Below are 26,787 nucleotides of genomic sequence, written 5' to 3'. Positions count from 1 at the left end.
TAATAATTACCGCAAAAAGATACCGGCTAATTAAAAGAGTTACAGCATTATTATTTTCCGCTATTAACAGTTCGGTTTCTTCTTTATTTTTGATATCCTTCCCATTGATTTGAAGTATTTGATCACCTTGACGCAAGCGACCGTCTCTTCCAGCTACGCTATCCGGTTGTATGCCACTTATGTATACTTCAGTGCAGGCATCGTTGTCGTCAGAACTAGAAAAGGCACCATTGTGTTCGCCGCTATTACCGTTGCTGGCGGAACTATTATAACAAACAATTAATCCCAGTCGTTCGTTGCTATCTGACTTTCGCAGTGTTATTTCCTGAAAGCAATATTTACGAAAACTCAAAAAAGAAAAATTTGTCAAGAAAAAACCATACAAACTCACTTCTACATCAATTTCTGGTGCCATACATTGATCTAATAAATTATGTTCATGTTCAACGAAATGATCAACCGCTTTCTTTGAACTATCATAAAGAAAATAACTAGTGTCAGTTTGAGTTGTCTTGCACACACGATCAAGACAATTTTCTAAATTTTTCGTAGACTCTGACTGGTTTGTAGCTACAACCAATTTTATTTTGAAAGATGTATTTGAAGAACTATTTTTGACCGGTACTCCTTTCTTGGTTTCTGCATTTGGAGTAATTTCAAGAAAATCGGACTTTGATTTAATGTTATCGAAATCTTGTTTGCCATAATTGCTATCAGTAAAACAGCTTTCGTTAGAGCTATATTTCCTATGGATTTCTACAAGCAACGGCTCACCGGCAGTAAGGAACATTTGAACCAATTTTTGTTCTGGTAACTGATTTATATCGGCGCCATTAACCTATGAAAATATTTCAATATTAGATAAAAATTTTATTTAAAATTATTCCTTACCTTCAAAACGACAAAGTCAATTTCGGCCATAATGGTACAAGGAAATAGTTATGTAGTCTAGGATAAGGTGTCCTTTAGTATTATTCCTTTGTTTTGCAAATTTCCTAAAACCATAAATATAAATTTTTCGTTTAGGGATGCAATAAAATTAAGACATGCTTGTTTTACATATTATGCAATAAATTTCAGATTGTACAACACCTAACAAAAGTCGTATTTTCAGTATTTTTTTTAAGCTTAAAGTTTAAGTCCAACAATATGTATACGTTCATTCCTTATATATTATCCGATATACATATATACTACATTAAGGTGTCAGTAGGGTAGCCTGTTTTTTTGACATTTCTTTTATAGAAATTTGTATTCTACAATAGAACTATAGCCAGGCGTTTTGTGAACATTAAAAAAATTGATCAAATCGGTTGAGTAGTTCGACCGGAATCATGTCTGCCAGTTTAAAAAAGTGTGTTTTAAGAAAAACGCGTTTAAAGTTTGAGGTGTGCACTCCGAACGCTCCGAACGTCGAGCGGTATTATTATTTTTGGGCCTTTTTCGAAACCTTCTAATGGTAAAGTGGGTTTCTACATTAATTCTACGCGTATAACGGAACAGAAAATGCAAAAAAAAAAAAAAAAAAAAAAAGTTTCAAAAAAGATTACATTACTGACCCCTTAAGCATATGGGATTTTACCCACTTTTAACACTGGGCGTGTTTTATTTGACCAGCAAATTAAGCTATTTGCTTATTTTGTATGGAAGACTTAGCCAACATGTTGACTTGTCATAAGCTATCATAGTTTGTATACCGAACTAGAGGCATTGTCAGTTCATCGCTTTTTTCATTCACAATAGCAAGGTTTTTCCCAAAATAAAAGTAGTTGGCAAAGCGAGTAACCTCATTTTGACAGATGAAAATGTAAACAAAACAAAATTACAGATTTTTTAGATGAGTATTGAATTAAAATTAAGATAAATATGAACACTTGTTTCCAGTTTTTGTATTCTAGACCTCAAATAACTAAAATAAATATATTTGTATAGCATATTAATATTCCGTTTACAAATTTGAAATTTCAATCTAAATTGTATATCAGCTGATTGTTCTTGTCCGCATTACCAACCCAATTAATTTTTAAATTATCCGTATGAGGATGCAAAAAGACACAAATGTAGAGAAGGTAGGTCCGATTATTTGTTAGAATGCAAGCCTTTTGTTGTGTGAATGGGTAGAATGGAACAAAAGTTATTGATTTAAAGTTATTTTTGCACTATTTAACATTATATATAAGTATATAGTAGAAACGAGTTCGTGAAGTGTTAGTGGATTATATAAAAGTAAAATTTGATATAAGTCCAAGAAACGCAAAATTTTTTAACTTATGTAATTGCAAATATTTCAAACACCTTAAGTCAGCGGTACTATATGTATACTTCCTAATCGGGAGAACTTCCTCAATTCGTACATACCCATTGTAATACCGAATTCGGGGCGATGCTATTTTAGAGGTAATCTTTTATACTTTAACATACGACATTGTCATAATGGCGCGAATCAGATATGAGAACACTCCCTGCGATATTGTCCAAAGGGGCTTGAGTCTAGCAAAGGGATGGTGTAACACGGCAGGGCTAAGTATCAACCCGGCCAAAACTACCGTGATCCCTTTTACTAAGCGAAGATCTCTTATGGGCTTGAGGCCCCTAACAATTGGAGGCAGGGAGGTGGAGATGTCGAAAGAGGTAAAATTCCTTGGCCTCACATTAGACTCATCCTTACGGTGGAGTAGGCATTGGGACTTAACGCTGTCCAAAGCCACCAAGGCACTCAAGATATGCAGACGCCTGGCCCGCAGATCCTGGGGATGCAAGCCAGGTATCATTAGATGGCTGTATACCATGATTGTAAGGCCTATTGTTACCTATGGAGCGGTTGCTTGGGCTGCCAAGGCAACGCAGTTTTCGGTAGGCCTTAGACTATCAAAGCTGCAAAGGCTTGCATGTGTCTGTGCTTCAGGGGCAATGCGCACATGCCCCACTGCGGCGAATGAAGTCATACTGGACGGCGTTACAAAGAGGATTAATTTTTACAAAGAACGTTAGAGTTACTCTAGGCAATAAGACAGAGTGAAATGACTCCACGCTTGGCATATTGCTGAAAGTCAGTACTATCCAGTGGTACACTGACGGCGAATGAGCCCACTCTGCGCCAGCGTCCATGATGACGGGACCAAAACCATGCATCGCGGTGGGGTTCAACACTCTTATGTATTTAGAGTTCAAAAATTTAGGAGTGTGTTTCTTTGATCTATAATGAATTTAACACTTTTATATGCACTAACACGTCAATAATTCATTCACACAGGTTTTTTTTTGTGCAAAATAACGTTCATTCTCTATTTACTATTTGTTAAATCCTTTTTAAACAAAAGGGTTCCATTTTATCAGATAATCAATAGACGTGTTTTATTTGACCATTAGAAGCTAATAGCTAAATCATGGACAAATAAAACGCACTTAGCTTATTTCATATATTCGCTTAAAAATGAATTGTGTTCGCAATGCGAACAAAAACAATCAGCTGATATACAATTTAGTTTGAAATTTTAAATTTGTAAACGGAATATTAATATAATGATATGTAATAATATTAAGATACTTTTATTATTATTACAATAACGCCAATCGGCAATATACATTAAGAGAAACAAATAAAAAATGAAAAATGTAAAATGTAGGTAGAAGGTAAATGTGTATATGCAGAGTACTATGGTGATGGTTTCTGGTTGTGGCGGGCAGCAAATGGAGTCCTTGGTTAAACAAGCATATGTTTCTTAGTATTGTTTATGAAGGCAGAGTATGTATCTCCGTAGAAGTCAATCACACCTTGAAAAGAATTGACAGATTTGGCCAGTCTATTCAGAGGACCGTTGATCACATAATTTTTCTTGGAGTTGGAAGTTTTTAGTAGACGATTACGTCTAAGTAAAGTGCCTACTGGGGCAAATTCAAAGCAGCCAAGAATGTCTGGAGCATCAATAATATTATTGACAACCTTGTAATAGAAACTAAGATCGGCAACCTGTCGACGTGCTGATATCGGGTGATTTTTTAAGAGCTTGATAACTTTTTTTTAAAAAAAAACGCATAAAATTTGCAAAATCTCATCGGTTCTTTATTTGAAACGTTAGATTGGTTCATGACATTTACTTTTTGAAGATAATTTCATTTAAATGTTGACTCATGTGGTTTCAACAAGATGGCGCTACATGCCACACAGCTCGCGATTCTATGGCCATTTTGAGGGAAAACTTCGGAGAACAATTCATCTCAAGAAATGGACCCGTAAGTTGGCCACCAAGATCATGCGATTTAACGCCTTTAGACTATTTTTTGTGGGGCTACGTCAAGTCTAAAGTCTACAGAAATAAGCCAGCAACTATTCCAGCTTTGGAAGACAACATTTCCGAAGAAATTCGGGCTATTCCGGCCGAAATGCTCGAAAAAGTTGCCCAAAATTGGACTTTCCGAATGGACCACCTAAGACGCAGCCGCGGTCAACATTTAAATGAAATTATCTTCAAAAAGTAAATGTCATGAACCAATCTAACGTTTCAAATAAAGAACCGATGAGATTTTGCAAATTTTATGCGTTTTTTTTTTAAAAAAAAGTTATCAAGCTCTTAAAAAATCACCCGATAGTTTATTGATACGAAAGCTCTGGATATACTATACAATATATACAAATTATTTATTTAAAGTCTAGAATACAAAAAACTGAAAACAAGTGTTCATATTAGTCTTAATTTTAATTCAATACTCATCCAAAAAAATCTTTAATTTTGGTTTGTTTACATTTTCATCTGTCAAAATAGGGTTTCTCGCTATTGCCAACTACTTTTTTTTTGGAAAAAATTTAGCTATTGTGAATGAAAAAAGCGATGAACTGGCAATGCCTCTAGTTCAATATACAAGCTATGATAACTTATGACAACCCAATATAATTATGTTAGCTAAGTTTTCCATACAAAATAAGCTAATAGCTTAATTTGCTGGTCAAATAAAACACGCCTAATGTTACCTTATCTATTTATTTTACAAAGGAACCAAACGAAGTAAAGAAAACAGATAATACCCCAACGGAAGAAAATAAATAACTCATTATTAGTTTTTCGCGTAGAATTCCTTTTTGCGTTGCGGTCCAGCACCGGGATTTATTAAGAAAAAAACAAATTGGTGCAGGAGGCGCAGTACTACGTAGGTACCAAATTCCCCATACCCATGGGAAGTTTTTTAAGCATAGTCAACGAAGTACGGCCACTTAACGGTGGTAGGGCGGTTATCCGCACTCCCTTTGTTATGGAGAGGGAGAAGGTGGCGACTAACGCAAAATTCGGGTAGGTGGGGTTAGACGTGACTGACAACATGGACCCAACCACGGGTTGCAATCCAGAGGGTCAATACGGAGATCACCCATGAAGAGTTCATGGCTCGGCGTCACTGAGGTCTGATGTGAGCATGGTCAGTCGTCGCTGAAAGTGGCACCTGAAGGTAGCACCAATGTCGTCCATTAGGCTACGGCAATATGTCCACTCTCATGGAGGCACAATGCTACATTAAGTGGTTCTCCTACCGTTTGCGATCGGAAAGCTCCGTCGCTGGCTGCTCCCGGTGTATGGATTGGAACCTCAGTGTGCTAGGGCTAAATCAGATGTCTGTAGGAGGTGCCGTTAGGAAGGCCACAGAGCCGCCAGTCAATGCACACCATTGTCGCAAATGCGCATTTAAAGGTAAACCAGATGGGCATCTTACGATGTCAGGTGCCGGCCCTATTTACCGAGGAATTGTTGAGCGCGCTCTCACCAGTCGCTGATGAGAGAAATTGTACATTTATGCCGTAATGTGTGATTCAGGGTCTTCCTGGAATTTTTAAGGTCTTCACGAACATTTGGGCTAATGCCGCAGTAGTTGTGAGTGAGCCCAACTACGATTGCGTTGTTATGGATACTTCACAAAGGGAGCTCGGTAGGATGCCGTAGAGCCCCACCCGGGCTACATGGATAAGTTACTACTACTTGCGAGTAGTAGTAGGGCTGGTTGCGAATGGTCCACGATGTGGTTTAGTAAGGTATCCTCGCATTCGTATGTATATCAAAGCCACGGTCGGGGTGAGGAATTAAGCGAATGGGCGTGAGTGACATTGACGTGACGCTAATGAATCAGGCAGCAAATAGGGCATACCACTGGTACGAGTATTGACTGTATGGATCTCTCCGTTATCGTCGCAGGGGCTCCGGTAGGTGCCCCTACTTAGGGAGCGTTTGATTACCTAAGCTGGGGTCGATTGGCGAAACGACTAGAAGAGCTTGGCTGTCCGGAAATTACTTTTTGGCGAAGCTACTTTTCGGACAGAAGGGCCTCTCTAGTCGTTATGAATGGAGTGTGGAGATCATTCTATATATTTGGAGTCTCATGATTGACTCTCTGCTTGGGTGCGAGCTACTGTGTAAGTATGTGTGCGTATGCCGATGATCTTCTTCTTCTTCGTTTTTCTAATTGAACGTCGCTCGCGGTCTGAATTAGAGCGGGCGGAAGGACAATTTTTGGAAATTGCAACTACTTAGGGCTTAGGTGTTCTATTAAACTCTGCAGCTCGTATTATTAGATTGCAATAGATTGAAGCAGTAACTCGATAGGAAGTCTCCTTGTGTGAAACTTCGCTTAGTATCTAACTAAGAGGTCAATCCCGATCCTGACGAAGCTTTCGAAGTTTCTCAGCATCAGCTTACACATCCGTATTAACTTTGCGAGGATATTAAGTTTAAACGTATCGGCATGGAGGCGTTTCCTTTTCGTGCTGTCGCAAGGGGCAATGCGTGTGTGTCGATTTTCTTTTACGAGTATTTTACGAACCGATAATGGCTTCAGTCTTTCGCACACTATACTCGATAAGACTTTAAATGCGATATTAAGGAAGCTTATTCCAAAGTAGTGGACGCAGATTGCAGGGTCAAGGAGGCAGAGCACACTCAGGTTCCAATCACGGGCATACCTTCATCCGACGATATCGCAAAGAAGCTGATGCATGTATCTGAATAATTCTTCGCCGCCGTATTTGAAAAGCTCGTTCGGCAATCCATTGGCCTTGTCACTTTGTTGTTCGTCAGGCTGGTAATTGCTATTCTAACCTCATCATAGTCGGGCAACAGAACATCTATTCCATCGTCATCGATTGAGGAATCAGGTTCGCTATTTCCAGATGTTACACTTTTACTGCCGTTTAGTAGGCCTTAGATCACCTCTTTGGATCCTACAGGAGAAGCTCCGGTTTTGAAATCTTCAGTTAGTCGCTTTTTTTCGTAGAATTTTCGAGCATTATCTCTGTCGGCCAGCTTGTCAAGCTCCTCGTACTCACGCATTTCAGGCTCCTTTTTTTTGTCTGCAATTGCATCTCGCTTCCCTCTTCAACCATCTCTATCTATCCCATCCCGCACGTGTTGTGATCGATTGTAACGTTGCGAAGTATGCACTATGTTTTCTCTTCACTGCTAAATGGCACTTCTCATCGGACCAGCTGTTCTTTTGCCTTTTCCGAAAACCAATTGTTTCGCTTGCAACTGTAGGTAAAGAGCTCGAAATCCCACAGTACCTTTTTCCCCGGGTTGTTGCCGAGTGCTCTAAGAGAGCAGGAATGCAAGTTGAGAAGAAAACCGGTTTTCTGTCGGTTGTGATTGTAGCTTCGTACCTGCTCTGTGTTTGTTGACGGACGTTATGTAGTTGGAATTAGAAATAAAAACATGAAAAAACGTTAACTTCGGCTGCACCGAAGCTAATATACCCTTCACAGGTGCATTTCTTTTAGTAACCATGCAAGCATTTGATTCCGATCACTCAGTTTGTATGACAGCTATATACTATAGTTAACCGATCTGAACAATTTCTTCGGAGATTAAGAAAATAACCGGTGCCAACTTTTGTGAAGATACATTGACAAATGTGAAAGTTTTCCACACAAGAACTTTATTCCGATTGTTGAGTTTGTATGGCAGCTATATGTTATAGTGGTCCGATATCGGCAGTTCTGACAAATGAGCAGCTTCTTGAAGAGAAAATGACGTTTGCAAAATTTCAAAACGATATCTTAAAATCTGAAGGACTAGTTCGTGTATATATACACTTTATAGGGTCGCTTCCTTCTGGGTGTTACAAACTTCGTGGCAAACTTAATATACCCTGTTCAGGGTGTAATAAGTGTATAGGCATTGAATTGGGACTTGTATTTAACAATCCTCAAGGAGAAAACCAGTTTAAAGTGGTAAAGCTTAACGATCTGCAGATAGCACAACTCAAAAAGGAGCTCGACCAACGCGGTTTGGCGACAAATAAAGTAAAGTCCAAATTAGAGTGACGATTACGGGTAGCCTTGGAAGCAAAAACCATCAATTGCAATTAGAGGAAGAGACTACGAAGATAGAAAAAGCTCAATGATTGTCAGAGGTTATGTACATTATTTGATTGTTGATGCAATATTGACGCAAATGTTGCAAACTTAATGAATTGTTGGCACAAGGATTTGGGGCGCATATATTAGCACAATTGATGGTGCATGGAACGCATATCTCAACACAGGAAGAGCAGAAAGCGTGAATACTTGCTCAGATGTCCTCACAGTCAGAAGAACAAAACGCTTGGATACCAGTACAAGGATCATCATAGTCGGATAAACATAAGGCGCGTATATCAACACAGGTTTCCTGACAGTCGGAGGAGCAGGATAAGATAAGGGCAGAAGTGGGTGAAAAATTACAAGAAGAATGGAAAGTGTAATGCATGAAAACGGTATTGAACAAGTATACATCGAGTGAAGAATTAGCTGCAGGAAGCCCAGCTGGCAAAGCAAATGTGCAGAGCAGCGAACTTTTATGTTGGTGTGGGGCTGCTTGCATCGAGTATGGAAGAGCGAAGAGTTCTTCGAGTTGCATAAGGGTACAAGTGGAGGGCACTTGAGAATCACGAAAACCTTGGAGAAATTAAAGCAAAGGTTTTATAGGACTGACTGTTAAACTCCCACCTACAAATAAGGAAAAAACATTTTTTGGTAGTCAAGCAGCGTATCAGCGAATTGCCGGAAGTATATTCAAATACTAATTAAGCGCATGAACCAGTAGCTGTATTCTGACTCCATCGGCGGAAATGTTGTCTGTACTCCTTCGTCTAGATTGTAAAGAGGGTGGCCGTGGATTAAGTCAAGTAAGCTTTAGGCTCATAGCAGTGAAGAAGCGAGATAGTTCTGGGAGATAGACGGTCACTTTTGAACACATTCCATCTATTCCATGTCCGATGTCATCATTGCGTAATTCTCAAGAGCAAAAAAAGCGCTTGATCGTTATATGAATCCTTAAAAAACTACTCTCACCTAATTCTTATAATTGTGTAATCATGTGCACGCTTTTGCAGAAACACTGCTCTATTCAGAAGTATCACACTACTTTACATGGGATAAATCGAAAAAAATGGATGCCCCGTAACGAGTTGTAATGTTCACCACTGTTTTTCAAAGCGCTTCTGGAGATTCACCGCCACAGGCTTACTTATTAACAGTTTTCATTGAAAGTTTTTTCTAATATACTTCAAAAGTTGTACACTAATGTGTCATTAAATTTAATAAAACTATATTACTCATGTCGCCGCAAAAAAAACACAAATATATATTTATTTTTTGCCTTTAAAACGTTAACCCCCATTTAATTATTTCAAGTTTTAGATAAAAAAATATATGTGACCTGGTCTACGAAAAGGGAGCTTAGGTGTAAAAAAAAAGTAGAACAATTAATGAGATAACTGACGGTTATTTTTAACAGCTTTTCGCAGAAAACTAGTTTTCGCACGTTAGCTTCCTTTTCGTAGACCAGGTCACATATATATACATATACATATGTCGCTTGACACAACACCGGCCACCTTGACAGGATCAGGTACCTTCAACCTCCACCGGAAGCAAAGCCAATTTGTGGATGGGACGCTTCATTGTGAGCGTCTTAGTCCCCACATCGACGACTCGCACCTTGTCGTCTTGCCCTTCGACTGTTGCGACGGCGCGTCAACATAGCTCCCACTATGACTTGTCGAGTAAGATTGAGGAGATAGTTGCACTTATGAATCGGGAACGCATGTCGATATCCAAGAAACCAAACTAAACAGCCGCTCAGATCTTCTGAGTTGTGCCGGTTTCATCGTAATACGTAAATATCGCGAGCGAGATAATGGTGGTGACCTAGCCTTCATATTGCACAACACTGTGCAATATCGCCTAATCGATGAAGACATCAACCGCAAAAATACTACCCTAGAATGTCAGGGTATAGCTGTCCGGTCAGGCGATGTCGAGCTCGAAATACTTAATATATACATCCCAATTACATGTTGCCCTAGAGAATATCACCCGAATAAAGACGCGCTACTTCGTGGTGAAAACCGTTTGGTACTTGGCGACTTTAACGCGCACCACGATCTTTGGCATTCCTGCCTGCAAAGTGATCACAGGGAGATGGAGCTGGGGGAACAGATTGACGATTCGACATTCTGCACAATGAATGACGAAGCCCCCACCAGAGCTATGAGCACCTGTAACAGCTCGCCCGATATTACCAATGCTAGCGGTGGTCTGATAAATAGCATAACCTGGCAACCGCTCGCTTCATTCCGGCTGGAAGAATAGCGGAAATCCGCCCCAATTTCCCAGCCAAAGCAGCAGTTTTAACTGACGAGCGCGACACCTTACGCCACATCCCGGGATCGCCGAATAAGGGATCTCAACTAGGAGATTCGGCGAATGGTAAACCAACATAAGCGGACGAAATGGATAGAGCACCTGAAGTTCTGCAACCTCTCCACCGGTGTGAGTAACCTTTGGGCTACTATCAAGGCTTTGTCAAACCCGAAGAGACATGACGACCGAGTTGAAGTTGAATTCAATGGTCATGCCTCTTCGGACCCGAAGTAGTGCGCCAGCTACTTCAGCCGGCAGTTTACACTGCACCCTTCGGTAGACAAAACCAAGCGATGTGTTAACCGACGGCTGCGCAAAATGCCAAAGGACTGCGCGACACTTACTTTGACCGATGTGGAGATTCAGAATGTCATCAACAAATCGAAATCTTCTTAATCCATTGGCCCTGTCGCGGACCACTCTTTAAATACCCGATGTGTGGAAAGTCGGAAGAGTGGTCCCACTACTGAAACCTGGGAAACCCGCCACTAAAGGGGAGTCCTATCGTCCGATAACTCACCTCTCCCCTGTTTAACTTCTACATCTCGAAACACCCACAGCTACCAGAGGGGGTTTCCATAACCTCGTACGCAGATGATTGCACGATACTGACGTCGGGCAATGGAATCGATGGCATGTGTTCGAAAGTAAACAACTACCTCTCCGACCTTTCTCGTTTCCTCACTGCACGGAACCTCACACTTTCTCCCACCAAATCCACAGCGACCATTTTTACGAACTGGACGAAGGAGTATAGACTTGAACTTAATATTTCAGTCGATGGCGTCAAAATTCCGACTGTCAATAACCCTAAGATTTTAGCTGTAACTTTTGACAGTCTATGCTCCTTCACTCCCCATACGATCGCTTTTATCGGCAAGGTACAGAGCCGCAATAAAATGCTCAAGTCGCTAGCCGGCAGCACATGGGGAAAAGACAAAAAAAAACGCTGTTGGCAACATACAAGGCAATCGGCCGGCCGGTCGTCAATTTCGCAGCATCAATATGGTCGCCTGGATGCAGTGCTACGCAGATGAGGAAACTCCAGACTTGTCAGAATACTACACTCCAATAACAGATACACTGGTGTTAATGCCTCACCGTCGTTGGGATCTCGGCTCAGAGGTACTAAGGGGCGAGAGTTGAGGATAGCCTCCACTTCGGCCAACAGTGTTGCTAGCTCCTCTGCTAAGCCACATATAAGAAAGGGCCGTAGTGCTCGAAGCCTTTCGACTGGCAAATTTCTCATTAATTGGTTTTGCAACTTCGGCTTGTAAGAAAACAATGTATACAGTTTCTTGCGCCATATGCGCAACCAACGCTTTAACTCCAGCGTGGTGATCGTAAAAATGTTATAACGAAGTGCGAACTTTTATTCAATAAAAGCGGAAGTTTGGCATCGTATGGGAGAGGTGCATTTAATAGGCGACCTCGCGGTTCAATTTGAACGAAAGCGACATATCCGAGTATTCATGCAAAAACGGGTTGAGTTTTTGCAAAGTTGTGGGTAGGGTGGTGCCTTTATGCAATTTTTGAGTAACATCCGAAAATTCTGAATGTTGGACCACCTGCGCAATTTTTAGAAGACTCAAGTTTAACTCTTCTGAAGTCATCGTAATATATATGCGACCACACGAAGTATTTTTTTATAAGAGAATTTTTCAAAAAGGTCCATTATTGAATTTTTCTCAGTGGTCGAAATTAGTGTAAATGTATTTTTCTTCTTCTCTAATGCTTCGTCTTCTGGTGGGAGCTGGAAGTGGTTATTAATTGGCCATAATGCAGGGTTTTCTAGGAGGAACTGTGAACCGCCAAACCATATCGAATTATTCAATTCGTCCACGTTACAACCCCGAGACACTTGATCCGCAGGATTTTGTTTCGTTGGCACATGTCGCCAATGCACTTTGTCAGTCAACGCTTTGATTTCGAACATTCTATTTGCGACGAAGGTTTGGATGTGTTTTAGTCCAATGTAAAACGATTTCAGAGTCTATCCAAAACGTAATTTTTTCGAAATGTGGAAGTGATTTGGTCTTCAGCGGAGCCACTCTAGACTTTGCAGTAAGCAGCATACTTTTAATCTTTTCAGTGGGGGCGTTTTTTACGTGGCGGGTCCCAAACCTAGCGCACAACCCTGTGTAGAGGATATTTTGCGTGCTCACTTTAGCTCACCTTCGAACGGATGTTCTTAGGCTACCCAGAGGATACTTGGTCTAAAACCGGAAGTCATGAGCTGCAGATTGGCTTCGTATATATATGCAGCATCCGTACGCCCTTATTGAGGCATCTGCGAAGCCATGTAATTGGCAGAAGGCACTCGACTCAACGTTTAACAACGAGGAATGCTTATCGATGAGAGCTGCATTAGGTTAGCTTTAAAGTTCTACCAGCTGGTGTCAAGGCGCAATGGACTCCACTCATCCCAATCTAGTTTTTGGATCGAAAGCTCTTGCAATAAGGTTTTTGCTTTGGTAATTAGTGGGGCTAGTAATCAAAGAGAATCAAAAAGGCGAGCAGAAACGAATACTATGTTTCGTTTAGTAGCTAGCAGATCAGAGGAATTTTTGTCATTGAAGCTTAATGACTTTTCAGTGCAATCACTGTCAAAAAATTTAGGGTGGTTCGAAAACTATTTCGTTAAGGTGAATCCGGCCGAGTTTAATATTTTAATTACCTCACTTCCCAAAGGACTAAAGACTCAAAATTTTCGGACCCTGATAATAAATCATCAACATAAAAGTCTCTTTTGATGGCCAATGAACCGAGTGGATATTTCACTGTATTGGCGTCACTGAGCATTTGCAAACACCGTGTTGCGAGAAATGGAGCAGGCTCAGTTCCGTATGCTACGGTGTTAAGACGAAAAATTTGTATTTGCTCTGAGGGATGCTCTCTCCACAAAATAAGTTTACAATTTTTGTCTTATTCATGCATAATTATTTGGCGATACATTTTAGTAGCGGACATTGGGCTCATGTGACCCCGTGCTCTATATTTATTCATTAAGTCCAGATACATTTTACGAAGTTCTGGATCTTTAATGTTCTTCTCTCCATAGGAGTGACCGAGTTACATACGGTCAGCTTTAAATGGCATTCTGACTTGAAGCCGTCCTGAAGGCAATACTTCAGTTGTATTTACGAAAAAATTTTCACACTCTTGTTGCTTTGTGTGAATTTAATGTAATGACGGTAATTTTACTAGAGCCCAAAATTTTTGGACTACTGAATCCATTGACGTAAAGTCTTCTTCAGCTTGGCATAATGTGCTATGTAATCTGGGAGGAGAACTTAAATTGTTGGCGTATTTGCCAGATACAATCTGTCCTAAAAGGGTTTTCTGAAAAGTTGGTTGCTTAGGACCAGCTAAAAGTTTCAGCACCCAATAGGATATCCATTTTTTTAGATTTATGGAAATCTGGATCCGCCAATTCAATATTGTGTTGAATTTTCCAGCCACTAACATTGATGTTATGGTCTGGATGATTTGCCGAAATGCATCGCATTACCCAGAATTCCGCCGAAAATTCATAATTATTTAACCGCGACTTGACAAATGCGCTTAGTTTTGACCCCCACTTTTGTATTGGAATTGCCAATTCCTATTACGCTTAATGTTTTGTGCTGACGCTGAATCTGCAACATTCCGTCATAAAGTTGATCTGGGAGCCTGAGTCTAGCAGCGTTTTCGCAGGCAGGTAATTTCCACAGCTGATCCTCACTAAAATTACTGCTGTCGCCTACATTACCAAGTTCGGTATACTGGCTGTATGCATGGCATGTGTGGTGGATAAGGTACAGCGGAGAAGGACACCGGATACTAGTGCAATAATGTGTGATGCAATCGATTGCACACTCGACATCGATCCGCTCTGTACTAAGAGACAGTGTGCCCCTTACGCAAACAATTTATGCATAAGGACACCGATTTCACTAACTCGAACCTCTGCTGCACCGGAAGCGCCTTGAAAGGGGGGCAGGCAGTCAAATGATGGTCTTTGGATTTGCACTGCTAACAATAAGGCCGGCTCGTATTTGCTGCAACTAGCGCCGATTTGGTTCTGTCCATATGTTGTTGTATCCCATGACTCGCACTGCTTGTTGGTATGGGATAGTATGGATAGCTGCTGGTATCTTCGATTTAGGGTGGCTCCACAGTCCTTCCACAGTGGCAGCTTGTCATAATCCAGCTGTTCCTCCCATTAGATCGGGTAGCAGAGTCGACCTTTGTAATCACTGTGTGTATAATTATAGCGTTTGTAATCTGTTTCTCATCTTCCAGCGATAGCAATGAGTCATACACCGCTGACACTTCGTTAATCATTGATCGCAATGAAGGCGCGAACGACTTTAGGATGGTTGGCAGCTCAAAAAGTTTAGATGATTATTGAAAAATATGAAACATTTATTACTTTAAACTTTTTTGAGACTTGCCTACGCTTTCGGGTAATTTTCATCCGACATCTGAAACGCTTTAACTGTTCCCAAAGCCTCTTCAGATAGACAATTAACCAAATGGTTAAATGTTTAAATATCTGGGATATTTGGATTATTATTAACCAAGCTCTCAAACAAACTCATAAAATTTTTGAATTCTGAATATTCTCCCTTGAATTTCGGCAAAATCATTTTAGGGAGCCTTGAGCTGTGAGAAGCTACCAAAGATGTTTCGGCAAGTGAAATTTTATTTTTCGCTAAAATTGTCTTTATTATGAACTTCGTTTCAACCATGTCCTCTAAGTCCACTCGGGCCATGTCGTCTCCATCAGTTTCTTCAATCTTTGATTGGCATTTTATTAATTTTTCACTAAGTAAATTTAATGTGTCGAGACATTTCAACTCGATTGGATCAAAAGCCAGAGAACAAAAAATGTCGATGCCCAAATAGCGAAAAACCAAATCGAAAAATGCGCAAAATGAGCAATAGTACAATAAAGTAATTGGAAAATGTCGGAATGAAAATCGACAAAAATTGCAAAAAACCGACCGATAATTGCAAAAACGGATCGAAATATTGCGAAAATAAAATAACTTTTAATTTTCATTAAAAAATTGTTTACCTTTATTTTGATGTAAAGAGCTAATATATGTACAGATGTATATATATGTATATGTACAATATTAATAAAATGTAATATGCAGAAAGTGAAAAATGAAGAGCCAAAAACTGAAAGTGCACTTGTTTTGTTGTAGTTAATGTTAATATTTAGGGCTAAAATTTTCAGCGAATTTTTTTGGGGTATTTCCAAGGAAATTTCGTGACGGGACTGAAAAAAGTTAATAGTTAAAAAAAACACCCTAATGTATATACAAAGGGGGAAAGTATATCGTCACCTGAAATGCAAAATAACGTAACAACATTTTCGGAAATTTATAGTGGCATGAATGAAACACGAAAGTGCCAAAAAGGTTTGCATAACATTTTTTTGTTTGAATTATTCAATTAATTCAAATATTATGACAGAAAATAGCAAAAAAAAAAAAAAACAACAAACACATGCGGGAGCTGTAGCACATGAAAATTTTCATTAGCTCTGCTGTGCTACCGCTCCCAATTTTTTGCTACCGCTACGCCAGAGCATAGCGCAGAATTTAATTTTTTGCTCCCGCTCCAGCTATAGTTTTTTACCTAACAAAACTCGGAGCAGAGTAGAGCACATACTTTACATTGTTATGCTAAGGCTATGCTGTGGCTCCCGACAAAGTGATAGCGGTAGCAAGAGTAAAATGAAATGCTACGAGAGCAGCGTAGTTTTTCAAACGCTGCTTTAAACTCACTGTACCTGCGGTTTCTTTACAACGTACTTATATGTATGTATATAAGTATGTCTTATATACATATATGTCCGCCAGCCCAAGCCCACAATCTTTAAATTTTGTCTCACCGCAACTTCTCGTTAGTTATAACGTACATATCGCACCCTAAATACAAAAGGGTCACAACTCAAAATACTGAGATTTTCAGAAGAGAGGAAAAACGTTTTATGTAAAAATTATTGCAATATTTAAAGAAAATATTGTGCCATCATGAAAATATGCAACATTGAAGAAGGTTCTGCTATATCTTTTTCAATTTTATATTATGTTTGCGAAAATAAAACAAAATTTTGATTTATGACTCTTTAATTGAATTTTTTCGATTAACTAGTGATATTATCTTAAGTTGTGCCTTTTTAACTGATAAAATGTTTTAATTTTATAAGTTTCCTAACCTCCGACTGAATAAAAGAATAAGAATAATAAGAAAATCACAGAGTGATGAAATGTATGTTTTTATTTAAATATTTCTATTTTGAAATTGTTCATAAAGACATGAACATGAAAGTTTTGTAACCTTAAGATAGAATTATATATACAAAATTATATTTTTGACACAACTACATTAATACATAAAAATATACATGTAAACAATAAATTAAATAAAAAGTATATACAGTCCACTAAATATCAAGTGCAAGCAACAAAATTGTAATATGAGACTTGCTCATAAAAATGTGAAAATCATTGCACATAAAAGAAAACTCATAAATTAGAGTATACATAATACTAATATTAAAATACAAAATATACATACTCGAAATATTAATGCACACAAGCAACAGATAAGAAAGTATCAAGCGTGTGTACGTATGTGTATAAGTGCGTTAGATGCACTAATCTAAAAAACTATAAAATATCAATGCGTTGGTATCTCAAAAATGCAATAAAAATATAATACATATTTACACATGTGTATGCACACTAAGCATACACACATATACATATATACATTGTTAAGAAATTAGAATTAAGAAATGTATTGAGGGAAGAAATTTTAATAAAGAAAACCAGAGTCAAAAGTGAACTCTCACAGTACAGACTTAAGCAAAGACTGTCTTAATCTGTATATTTGGTCCTTCGATCCTCTTTTTGAAAAAGAATCGAGCAAGTGCAAGTACAAGAAGCCTCTTAAAAAAAAAGAGCACTACTTAGCCAAGTAAAAATAAATGTAAGCCGGAATAGCAAAGACTAACCGCGTTTATAAAAATTACTTTTAGTAATTTTTAATTTTAAAAGCGTCCTTGTGGCTATAATAACAAGAGCAGTGCAAAAAAAAAAAATATATATATATATATACAAAACCATCTATAAAGAAGCAAATATGAAGAATTTGCTAACACGACAGAAGGAGTTGGGAGATCTAGCTGCGTTGGAGGAGCAGAAAATCCTGAGCGGAAAAATAAGAAAGGCTTCATGTCTGGAATATATGGATCATATTCAGACTGTTGTGAAAGAGTTTACTGCAAATCATAATAAAATAATGGCTAAGAAGAGTCAAGAAGCTGAGGAATACATTGCGAAGAACTACTTCGAGCATGTAATGCAAACAATGGAGAATTCTATTCAGAATTTAAGAATTCAAAGTACTGCCGAAGGTGTTTCAGCAGTGAGCAGCATGTGGCAAATAGAATCTACGCCACAAACTATTCAGGCCGCACCACCTGAAGCCGCGTCTGGCGTTGAAAGAAAATATCAACGTCGAGCAAAAATGCTCAAAAGCACGATGGATGAAATACGAAGAAATGCATTGGAGTCTCTCGAGCCAATGAGAGAATTCAAAACCAAGCTTCAAATACAATTTGAAAATGTTGAAGAATCATATTTTGAAACTCAAAATATCAAATTAGTTGAAACAACTAAAGAATCTATTGAGGAACAAATAGATGTATTTCGTCAAGAATACAAAATCATCATCGAAAGGATAACGGAGAAATTAAATAATTATAATTCACCACATCAATGTATTCCAATATAAAACTGCAGGAAATTAAAATTCCGATGTTTTACGGTGAAATGAAACAATGGTCGTCATTCCACGATTCTTTTAAAAGTTTGGTGCATGATTCCAAGATCTTTACAGAAGTGGAAAAGATGTTCCGATTGAAGACATCATTAGGTGGAGAAGCTGGTAGATTAATTCAACATCTACCAGTAACAGAAACAAACTACAAGGCCGTTTGGCAAATTCTCCAGGAAAATATATGAGAATAGAAGGCTACAATTTACAGCACAAGTAGACAGACTACTTGATCAACCGACAGCAAATGGAGAAAGTGCACAAAGCATGAAGCAGCTGTTAGATACCACCAAAGAATGCATTTATGCTTTAAAAGGGCTAAATCTAAATTTAAATGACGAACAAGCCACCATAGCTCGGATAGTGGTTCGAAAACTAGACAAAGAAAGTCTACGTTTATACGAGCAAAACGTAAAAAAAAGTAGGGATATACAAGGCCTAGATGACGTCTTCAGTTTTCTGGAACAGCAATATCAAGCTCTAGAAGCAATACGCGACAGAAAACCAACTAAATGGAACAAGCAAAAGCAGCCACAGCGAACACCTACATTTTATACAGCGGCACAAAATAATTGCGTATACTGCAAGGTTCCTGGGCATCAAATTGGTGAATGCAGAAAGTTTCAGACATTGACTACGATGAATCGAAGAAGATTCATAACAAACAACAAGTTATGCTACATTTGCCTTGATCACGTATATGAAGGAAAATGTAATAATAAAAAGAAGTGCAATAAGTGTGAAAGAAATCATCATAATTTATTGCACTTCAATGAATTCCAAAAAGGAAAAGGAGGAAGTGAAGAAAATGTCACAAAAACATCTTCCACAATGATGACGAAACATTCGGAAATGGCAACACGTTGGAACAAAGGACAATCCAGCTGATGTAGCAACCAGAGGGGTACTGGCGAACAAACTAATAGAACACGATCTATGGTGGAAGGGACCAAAATGGTTGCGAGAAGAGGAACATCATTGGCTAATAAAGAAGATTATTCAAATCGATGCAACGTATGTGACAACCTCAGAGGAATTACATTTCTTGAATAAGGTAATACTTAAATATTTTAGTTTAAGCAAATTAATAAGGGTAGTAGCTTATATTTTGCGATTTGTAAAAAGAATAAGAGGGAAAAAATGCCCTGAATACTTAGTTAAATCTGAAATGAAGGAAGCTGAAGAAATGTTAATAAGATATCAGCAAAAATTACAATTTAGAGAGGAAATTCAGAGTTTAGAAATAAAAAAAGAAATTAATCATAAAAGTAGCATTGCAAGCTTAAATCCAATTTTGGATAATAAGGGAATCCTTCGTGTAGGAGGTAGATTGGGTAATTCAAAACTTTAATTTAATCAAAAGCACCCAATAATATTAAATAAGTCACATTTGTCATCATTGATAATTGAAAATATTTATAAAATAACTTTACATGGAGGAAACAAGTTAATGGAATCAATGATTAGAAGGAATTACTGGATTGTTGGATTGAAGAATTCTATAAAAAAGACAATTCGAACTTGTAGTAGATGCGTACGTTACCGCAAAGAAGTAGCAAAACAATTAATGGGAAATCTTCCAGAATTCCGAGTATCTATGTCAATTCCATTTACACACGTTGGTATAGACTATGCAGGACCGATTCATATGAAATGTTCAAAAGGACGAGGACAAAAAACATTTAAAGGATATATAGCTGTATTTGTTTGTATGGCAACAAAAGCTATTCATTTAGAAGCAGTAAGTGATTTAACAACCGAAGCGTTCCTAGCTGCTTTGAAAAGATTTTTTGCTAGAAGAGGTAAAAGTCAACATACATATATATTCGGACCATGGAACAAATTTTGTCGGAGCTTGTAGAAGATTAGACCGAGATTTTAAAATGGCAATCAAAAATAATTCAGCCGTAGCTCCCATATTAGAAGCAGATAAAATTCAATGGCATTTCGGGCCCCCGGCAGCTCCTCACTTCGGAGGAATTTGGGAGGCAGGAGTGAAGTCGGTGAAATATCATTTAAAAAGAGTGATAGGCGAAACTAAATTGACATTTGAAGAAATGATTACTTTGCTATCACAGATTGAAGCAATACTGAATTCACGACCTTTATGTGCGATAGATAGTGAAAGCGATATAGACGTTTTAACGCCTGGCCATTTTTTAATAGGATGTCCAATAATAGATTGTCCTGAAGCTATTAATGATAACCAAATAGGTTCATTAGATAGATGGAAATTAATACAAAAACTTAAAAAAGACTTTTGGAAACGATGGGAAAGCGAATATGTTGTAATGTTGCAACAACGCATGAAATGGAAAACCAAACAAGCTAATCTCGTACAAGGACAAATAGTTTTTATTAAAGATGAAGAAACTCATCCAGCCAAATGGCCATTAGGAAAAATTATTGAAACTCATCCGGGAAAGGATGGAAATATAAGAGTTGTAACTCTAAAATTACAAAATGGCATACTTAAACGGCCCGTTCACAAATTATGCCCACTGGAGGTAACAAACAGCAGTAGAGCAGAGGAAGCAAATCATGTGACAAGTTTGCTGACTTCGAGAATAACAAAAAATACTGCAACCTCAGAACGACCGAGTAAATCAAGCAAATTGATGATGTGGTTCTTAACGATACTCATGCTAGCAACACAAACTAAGTCATTATACATTAATGATACATCTAAATCAGGAGCTTCAGTGACTAAACTAAAAAATAATACAGCAATATATTTGGAACCGATTAGTAAAATGGACATAATAAATTCAAAATGGAATTTAATAGTCTATTACGAATTAGGTACTTATTATGATCGGATGCATAAAATACAAGAATTTATTAACAGACTTGAAAATCAATGCAAAATATTGACCTATTACGAAGATGACTGCATAATGATTACTGCAACTTTAAATGACAATTATAATAGTCTTAAAAATCATGGTCGCATAAATCCAAAACTATTAAAGCCTTCGCAACTTAATAAAGAAATTGAATTTATTAGAAACAAACTACCACACAAATTAATACTACCTGGAAGACAATCGGGTAACGAATTAAAAGAAATTTATAAATCGATGACTGCTAAAGGTTTAATTGTTGATTCACGGCTAGTCATAAACCTAGAAATTCCCTTAATATCGTATTAACCGTCAAACGTATATAAATTAAATCCACTTCCAATAAATTACAAAGGGAATATGATTATTCCAGAAATAAAGGCAGAATATTTAATATACAAGTTTGATTTGAATCAATATTCACTTATAAACCAAGTAGATCTAGATAAATGTTCTACTAACTCAGAGAATCATTACCAATGTCCTGGAAATTTAGCTTGCAAATCAGCGACGGATAATTCATGTGAAGTAGCAGCTTTAAAACAATTAGAAAATGAAGCATGTGATTTCAAACCTTCTACAAATGAAAACGTTTGGATAAAATTATCTTCTCAAAATCGGTGGCTTTACAAATAATTTAGCAAAGCAATGATATATCTAGAATGTGATAATAATCAACAAATGCATATAGAAATCCCTAGTCAAGGCATTATGACAATAAGAGAAGAATGCACAGTCCGGCATGAAGGAGTAACTGTAACAGCATCTCATCACATACAATCTGAAATTAAAAAAGAATTGCTATCCTCTTCTTGGGTTAAAGATATTGAAGATATTCGAGAACTACAAATAAAACCTTTTGATTCAACATTAATAAACAATACCAAAGATATCGTACATCTTAAACAACAAATAGAACTCCTCAAAACAGAAAATATAAAATTAAAAGGTATAAATTTTCATCACGTAAGTGGTCACGTTTCGCTAACATTAGTTTTGATAATAGCATTAATCATTACTATTTTATATATAAGATCCAAATGTGTAACAAGAACTGTGACTGTTTCATTTGAACTTCCAGTTAGACATAATTAAAAAATATTAATAATAAAACATAATATACAAGTAAAGTTAAGATACAACTTTGGCCCCTGGCAGAATGTTCATAAAGATATGAACATGAAAGTTTTGTAACCTTAAGATAGAATTATATATACAAAATTATATTTTTGACACAACTACATTAATACATAAAAATATACATGTAAACAATAAATTAAATAAAAAGTATATACAGTCCACTAAATGTCAAGTGCAATGGTAAGCAACAAAATTGTAATATGAGACTTGCTCATAAAAATGTGAAAATCATTGCACATAAAAGAAAACTCATAAATTAGAGTATACATAATACTAATATTAAAATACAAAATATACATACTCGAAATATTAATGCACACAAGCAACAGATAAGAAAGTATCAAGCGTGTGTACGTATGTGTATAAGTGCGTTAGATGCACTAATCTAAAAAACTATAAAATATCAATGCGTTGGTATCTCAAAAATGCAATAAAAATATAATACATATTTACACATGTGTATGCACACTAAGCATACACACATATACATATATACATAGTTAAGAAATTAGAATTAAGAAATGTATTGAGGGAAGAAATTTTAATAAAGAAAACCAGAGTCAAAAGTGAACTTTCACAGTACAGACTTAAGCAAAGACTGTCTTAATCTGTACCGAAATAAAGCTTTATTCATTTCAATAACACATATGTATCAAAGTAGCACAAAGTAGAAATCAAAATAGTTCACTATATTAAATAAGAAAATCTTCAAAAGTTTACGTTTTTAAATGCCATTGAAACTATGTAATAAATAAATATTTGTAATATGACTCATACAAGTTTTTTGGAATATGATTTTTATCCACCAGTTCCTTTATGTCCTTTTGCTTTATTTGTGGAAGCGAAATAAATGCCACATAAGCTAAAAATATTATTGTTAAAAAATGTTTAATGTTTTTAAAAACAGCGAAATAAAGTAAAGCAATTTGTATTATGCTTCTCAATTCTTACTTGATGCAACTCCAAGGCTTTAAGTTGTTTCGTAAACACACTTCCTGACAGTCGATAAATTTATAAGATGTTTTATAAAAAAATGAATGTGGGGTTTCTTTATTGACTTGGAGAACTTTAATACCACGCCATATAACTTTCTGATGGTCTTTATTTGTAGAAAAATTGTGACCCCACTCTTTTTGAAGAGACTTTAAATCTTAAAAAAGCGCTAAACGCAAAAACGGTAAAGCCTTTTGGCAATGGTAAAACAGCCTGTAAGTCATACACAGCTACATTGCTTTTTTTCTTATCTCTATCTTTTTCGGTTCTGCATAGCTCCTTTTCTTCGTGGTGTGTGTTGTAAGCTCATCAGCATTTAGGAAAGAGTCGCAGACATCGCATTGATCTTTCTTTGGTTTGAAAAAAGAAATGTTGAATTCTGTGTTGAATATTCGATAAAACATAATTTTACTCCCAAACTCCAAATTTTCAGCTCCACGAGATTCTTTGTAGTCGTGGTATAGATCTGCAGTACTTTTACTGCTTTCAATGAACTCGCGAGAAGTTTTAGCACGTAAATAATGAGACTCGATTCTTGGAATATTTTGAATAAATTCTGTTTTTGATTTCTGGGCTTACTGTAATATGATTATCATGCTTTCCACGAAGATCCAGCTCAATGAAACCACGCTCTTCCTTCTTTTTTATAACTGTGCGTATAACTTTGTCATTTATGTCAAGGGTTGCTTTAAGAAAAGTCTTACACACTCTAATAGTCTTTGAGTTGAGCTCAAAGAAAAAAGCATTATTAAGTTAGCGAAGCCCATCTGTACAGGTGTTTCTGTATTTCGGTTTAATTTCTTTCATATGCCTGGCTATAAACTCTCTCTGTCTTTGCAAGTCACTGCAACCCCAATATTTTTTAAATATTTCAAGGCGCATCGATTCGGAAATTAGTTCATTGCGTCGAAGTCGGCACTTTGCTCCGCAGGGTGGCCTTATACACCTGGCATTTACTTCTTGTTTCGACTTGGAAAGTAATGTATAAGAAGCTCCAGAGTTTATTAAAGGTTTTTGTTTCTGTTGTCTTGTTTTGATATGTATATCTAGAAAGTGTTCTCTTCCTACTTAATCTTTTTATATCTACTTCTTCTTCTTCTGAGTATTCTTCCGAGGTGCTGCTTTTTCCGGACACACAAAATTCACTCCCTGAGTATCATTAGTGCTACTATCATCATTGTGACAAGGCACACTACAATCTGTTTCCATTGTGTTTGAGTAATGTTCTAGGTTTGGGCAAGACATTTTCATCAAAGGGGACACAACTAAAAATTAAATTTTGTATTGCAAATAATTTAAGATTTTACAAAAGGCATGCAAAATAAGTAAAGAAACAAAATACTAATTCCAATATCATTAACATTTTATTCTTTTTTCTAGTACTTTAAAAAAAAATAAAATTATAAAACTTACGACGCTCACGATTATTTAATCAAAGAAGGCACATAAATAAATAATACTGTTAATTGAACTCACTTTTCACAACTAAAGAGGCACAATGCAAAATAATATACCACGAAATTTATCACTTTTTACAGTTATAGAGGCAGAACTCAAAATAAAACTCTTTATGTGTAATAAAAGTATTCAGCTGTTCTTGAGCACATTAACGCAACTAAAAATAATTCTCTTTAGTTGATCGTGCAATAGCAACACACTTGACATTAAAATAGACATAACTGTATTTTTCCAGTTAAAGAAGATAGTTATGTGAACAAAATGTTTGCAGTAGTTAGAGATGTGTACTCTGAATTAATTTATGTAAAAAACTCAGTTTGGGAAAATTTTAAGTTGTGACCCTTTTGTATTTAGGGTGCGATATGTATATGTCCGCTAGCTCCAGCCCACACTTCGCCATTTTTATATATTTTTTGTTTTTTGTTTAAGGTTTATTTTCTTTAGTTTGTTTTTTCCCCTTCACTTCCGAAGACCGAAAACCGAAAAGATTGATAGGCAATTAGAAACGATAACTAAAGTTAGCACTAACTTTATTAGTTGGCACTTTATTAAAATTATAAACTAAGTTCACGCACTTAGCCCCTGCTCGGGCGCCATGAAAAATCTCAAGCGTTTTTGAGAAGCGAAAATATACCTTGGGAATGCGCGAATGAAATCAAGAAGCCTGTCACGAAAGATTTGCGATAAAAATGAAAACACGTCCGATCGGTTCAACGTTCTTAATTACAAGAGATTTCTTTATTCCGTTTTAGGGAATTGCTTGGCCTAAATCTTAAACTAATGGCTTAAACTTGTGGTAATGAAAGTATGTGTTACAAAAGGGGTAAGTATAATTGTCTTTCGTTAAACATTGTACTAGATTATGTTAAGCTAAGTAATAGATTAGTATTATAAATGCATTGTCAGGGAAAGTATTTTATATACAATAAAGTTTCTTAATTTAATTTTTAATAATTCAATTTAAATGTTTTTACAAATTTATTTAATTATTTCAAGTTTTAGAAAAAAAATGTATATACAGTGAACCAATAAAGTTTACATACACCTAGTTCAATTCAATTACGACACGTTTATTTGTTATAAAATGAATAAATTTTGTGGTTTTTTTCTATCCATTTCAAAAGATCTATATTTAACATTAAATTGAGCATATCAAAATATTTTTTTTTCTACACAAAAAAAAAAAATTGGCATAATTTATGTCAAAAAAGTTTACGTACACCAATGATTATTTATATAAATCAAAAGTAATTACAATAGTTTTAGCGGTTTTTGGCCTAAATTTTGTTGCTATTATTGTCCCTAGACATCGATGTATGCTCCCCAATCAAGTTCTAGTATTTTTTTCCGGATATTTTGACCCATCATGTCCATGATCCAGCTTTTTGGCCCTATTTTGATGAAAGTCGATATTTTCGAATACGATTTTCCAAAAAATTCAATATATTTTGAATAGTATTAATGTATGGTGATTGCGAGACCTATGCAGTTATTTTTAATTCCAAAGCAACCCTGCACGTACAAGATAGAATGGGTGTCTTGGGTCGTTATCTTGTTGAAATCGGAAGCGGCCGCTATTAACAGCCGATTTAATCAGAGTTATTGACAGTCGGAATTTTATCGCCATTGACTACAATATTAAAGTCAAGTCTGTACTCCTTCGTACAGTTAGTGAATGTGGTCGCTGTAGATTTAGTGGGAGAGAGTGCTAGGCTCTGTGCGGCGAGGAAACGAGAAGAGATAGCCGTTTACTTTTGAGTACGTGGAGTCGATTCTGTTGATCGACGTTATTATAGTGCAGTCAGCAGCGTACGAGGTGATAGAAAATCTCTGTACTGGGTTAGGTAGTTTCGAAAA

At 36.8% G+C, this 26,787-nt stretch overlaps 1 protein-coding gene across 3 annotated transcripts in view; it reads right to left on the bottom strand.

Annotated features, from left to right (window-relative positions):
* Positions 1-26,787, bottom strand: part of LOC126766113 (slo-interacting protein 1) — a 56,741-nt gene that overhangs the window by 8,919 nt on the left and 21,035 nt on the right. For all 3 annotated transcript variants that reach the window (XM_050483946.1, XM_050483949.1, XM_050483947.1), the window contains 3 exons: positions 892-995; positions 392-838; positions 11-325 (listed from right to left, as the gene is read on the bottom strand). In XM_050483946.1, the coding sequence (XP_050339903.1) occupies positions 11-325; positions 392-838; positions 892-921 (792 nt within the window). In that variant the 5' untranslated portion in view covers positions 922-995. The remainder of the gene's footprint in view (positions 1-10; positions 326-391; positions 839-891; positions 996-26,787) is intronic.

The sequence above is a fragment of the Bactrocera neohumeralis genome, unplaced genomic scaffold, assembly GCF_024586455.1.
Source record: "Bactrocera neohumeralis isolate Rockhampton unplaced genomic scaffold, APGP_CSIRO_Bneo_wtdbg2-racon-allhic-juicebox.fasta_v2 cluster11, whole genome shotgun sequence".
In the NCBI taxonomy this organism is placed as follows: Eukaryota; Metazoa; Arthropoda; class Insecta; order Diptera; family Tephritidae; genus Bactrocera; species Bactrocera neohumeralis.
The sequence above is the reverse complement of the archived record's forward strand: the minus strand, read 5'-3'. Positions and strand labels throughout refer to the sequence as shown.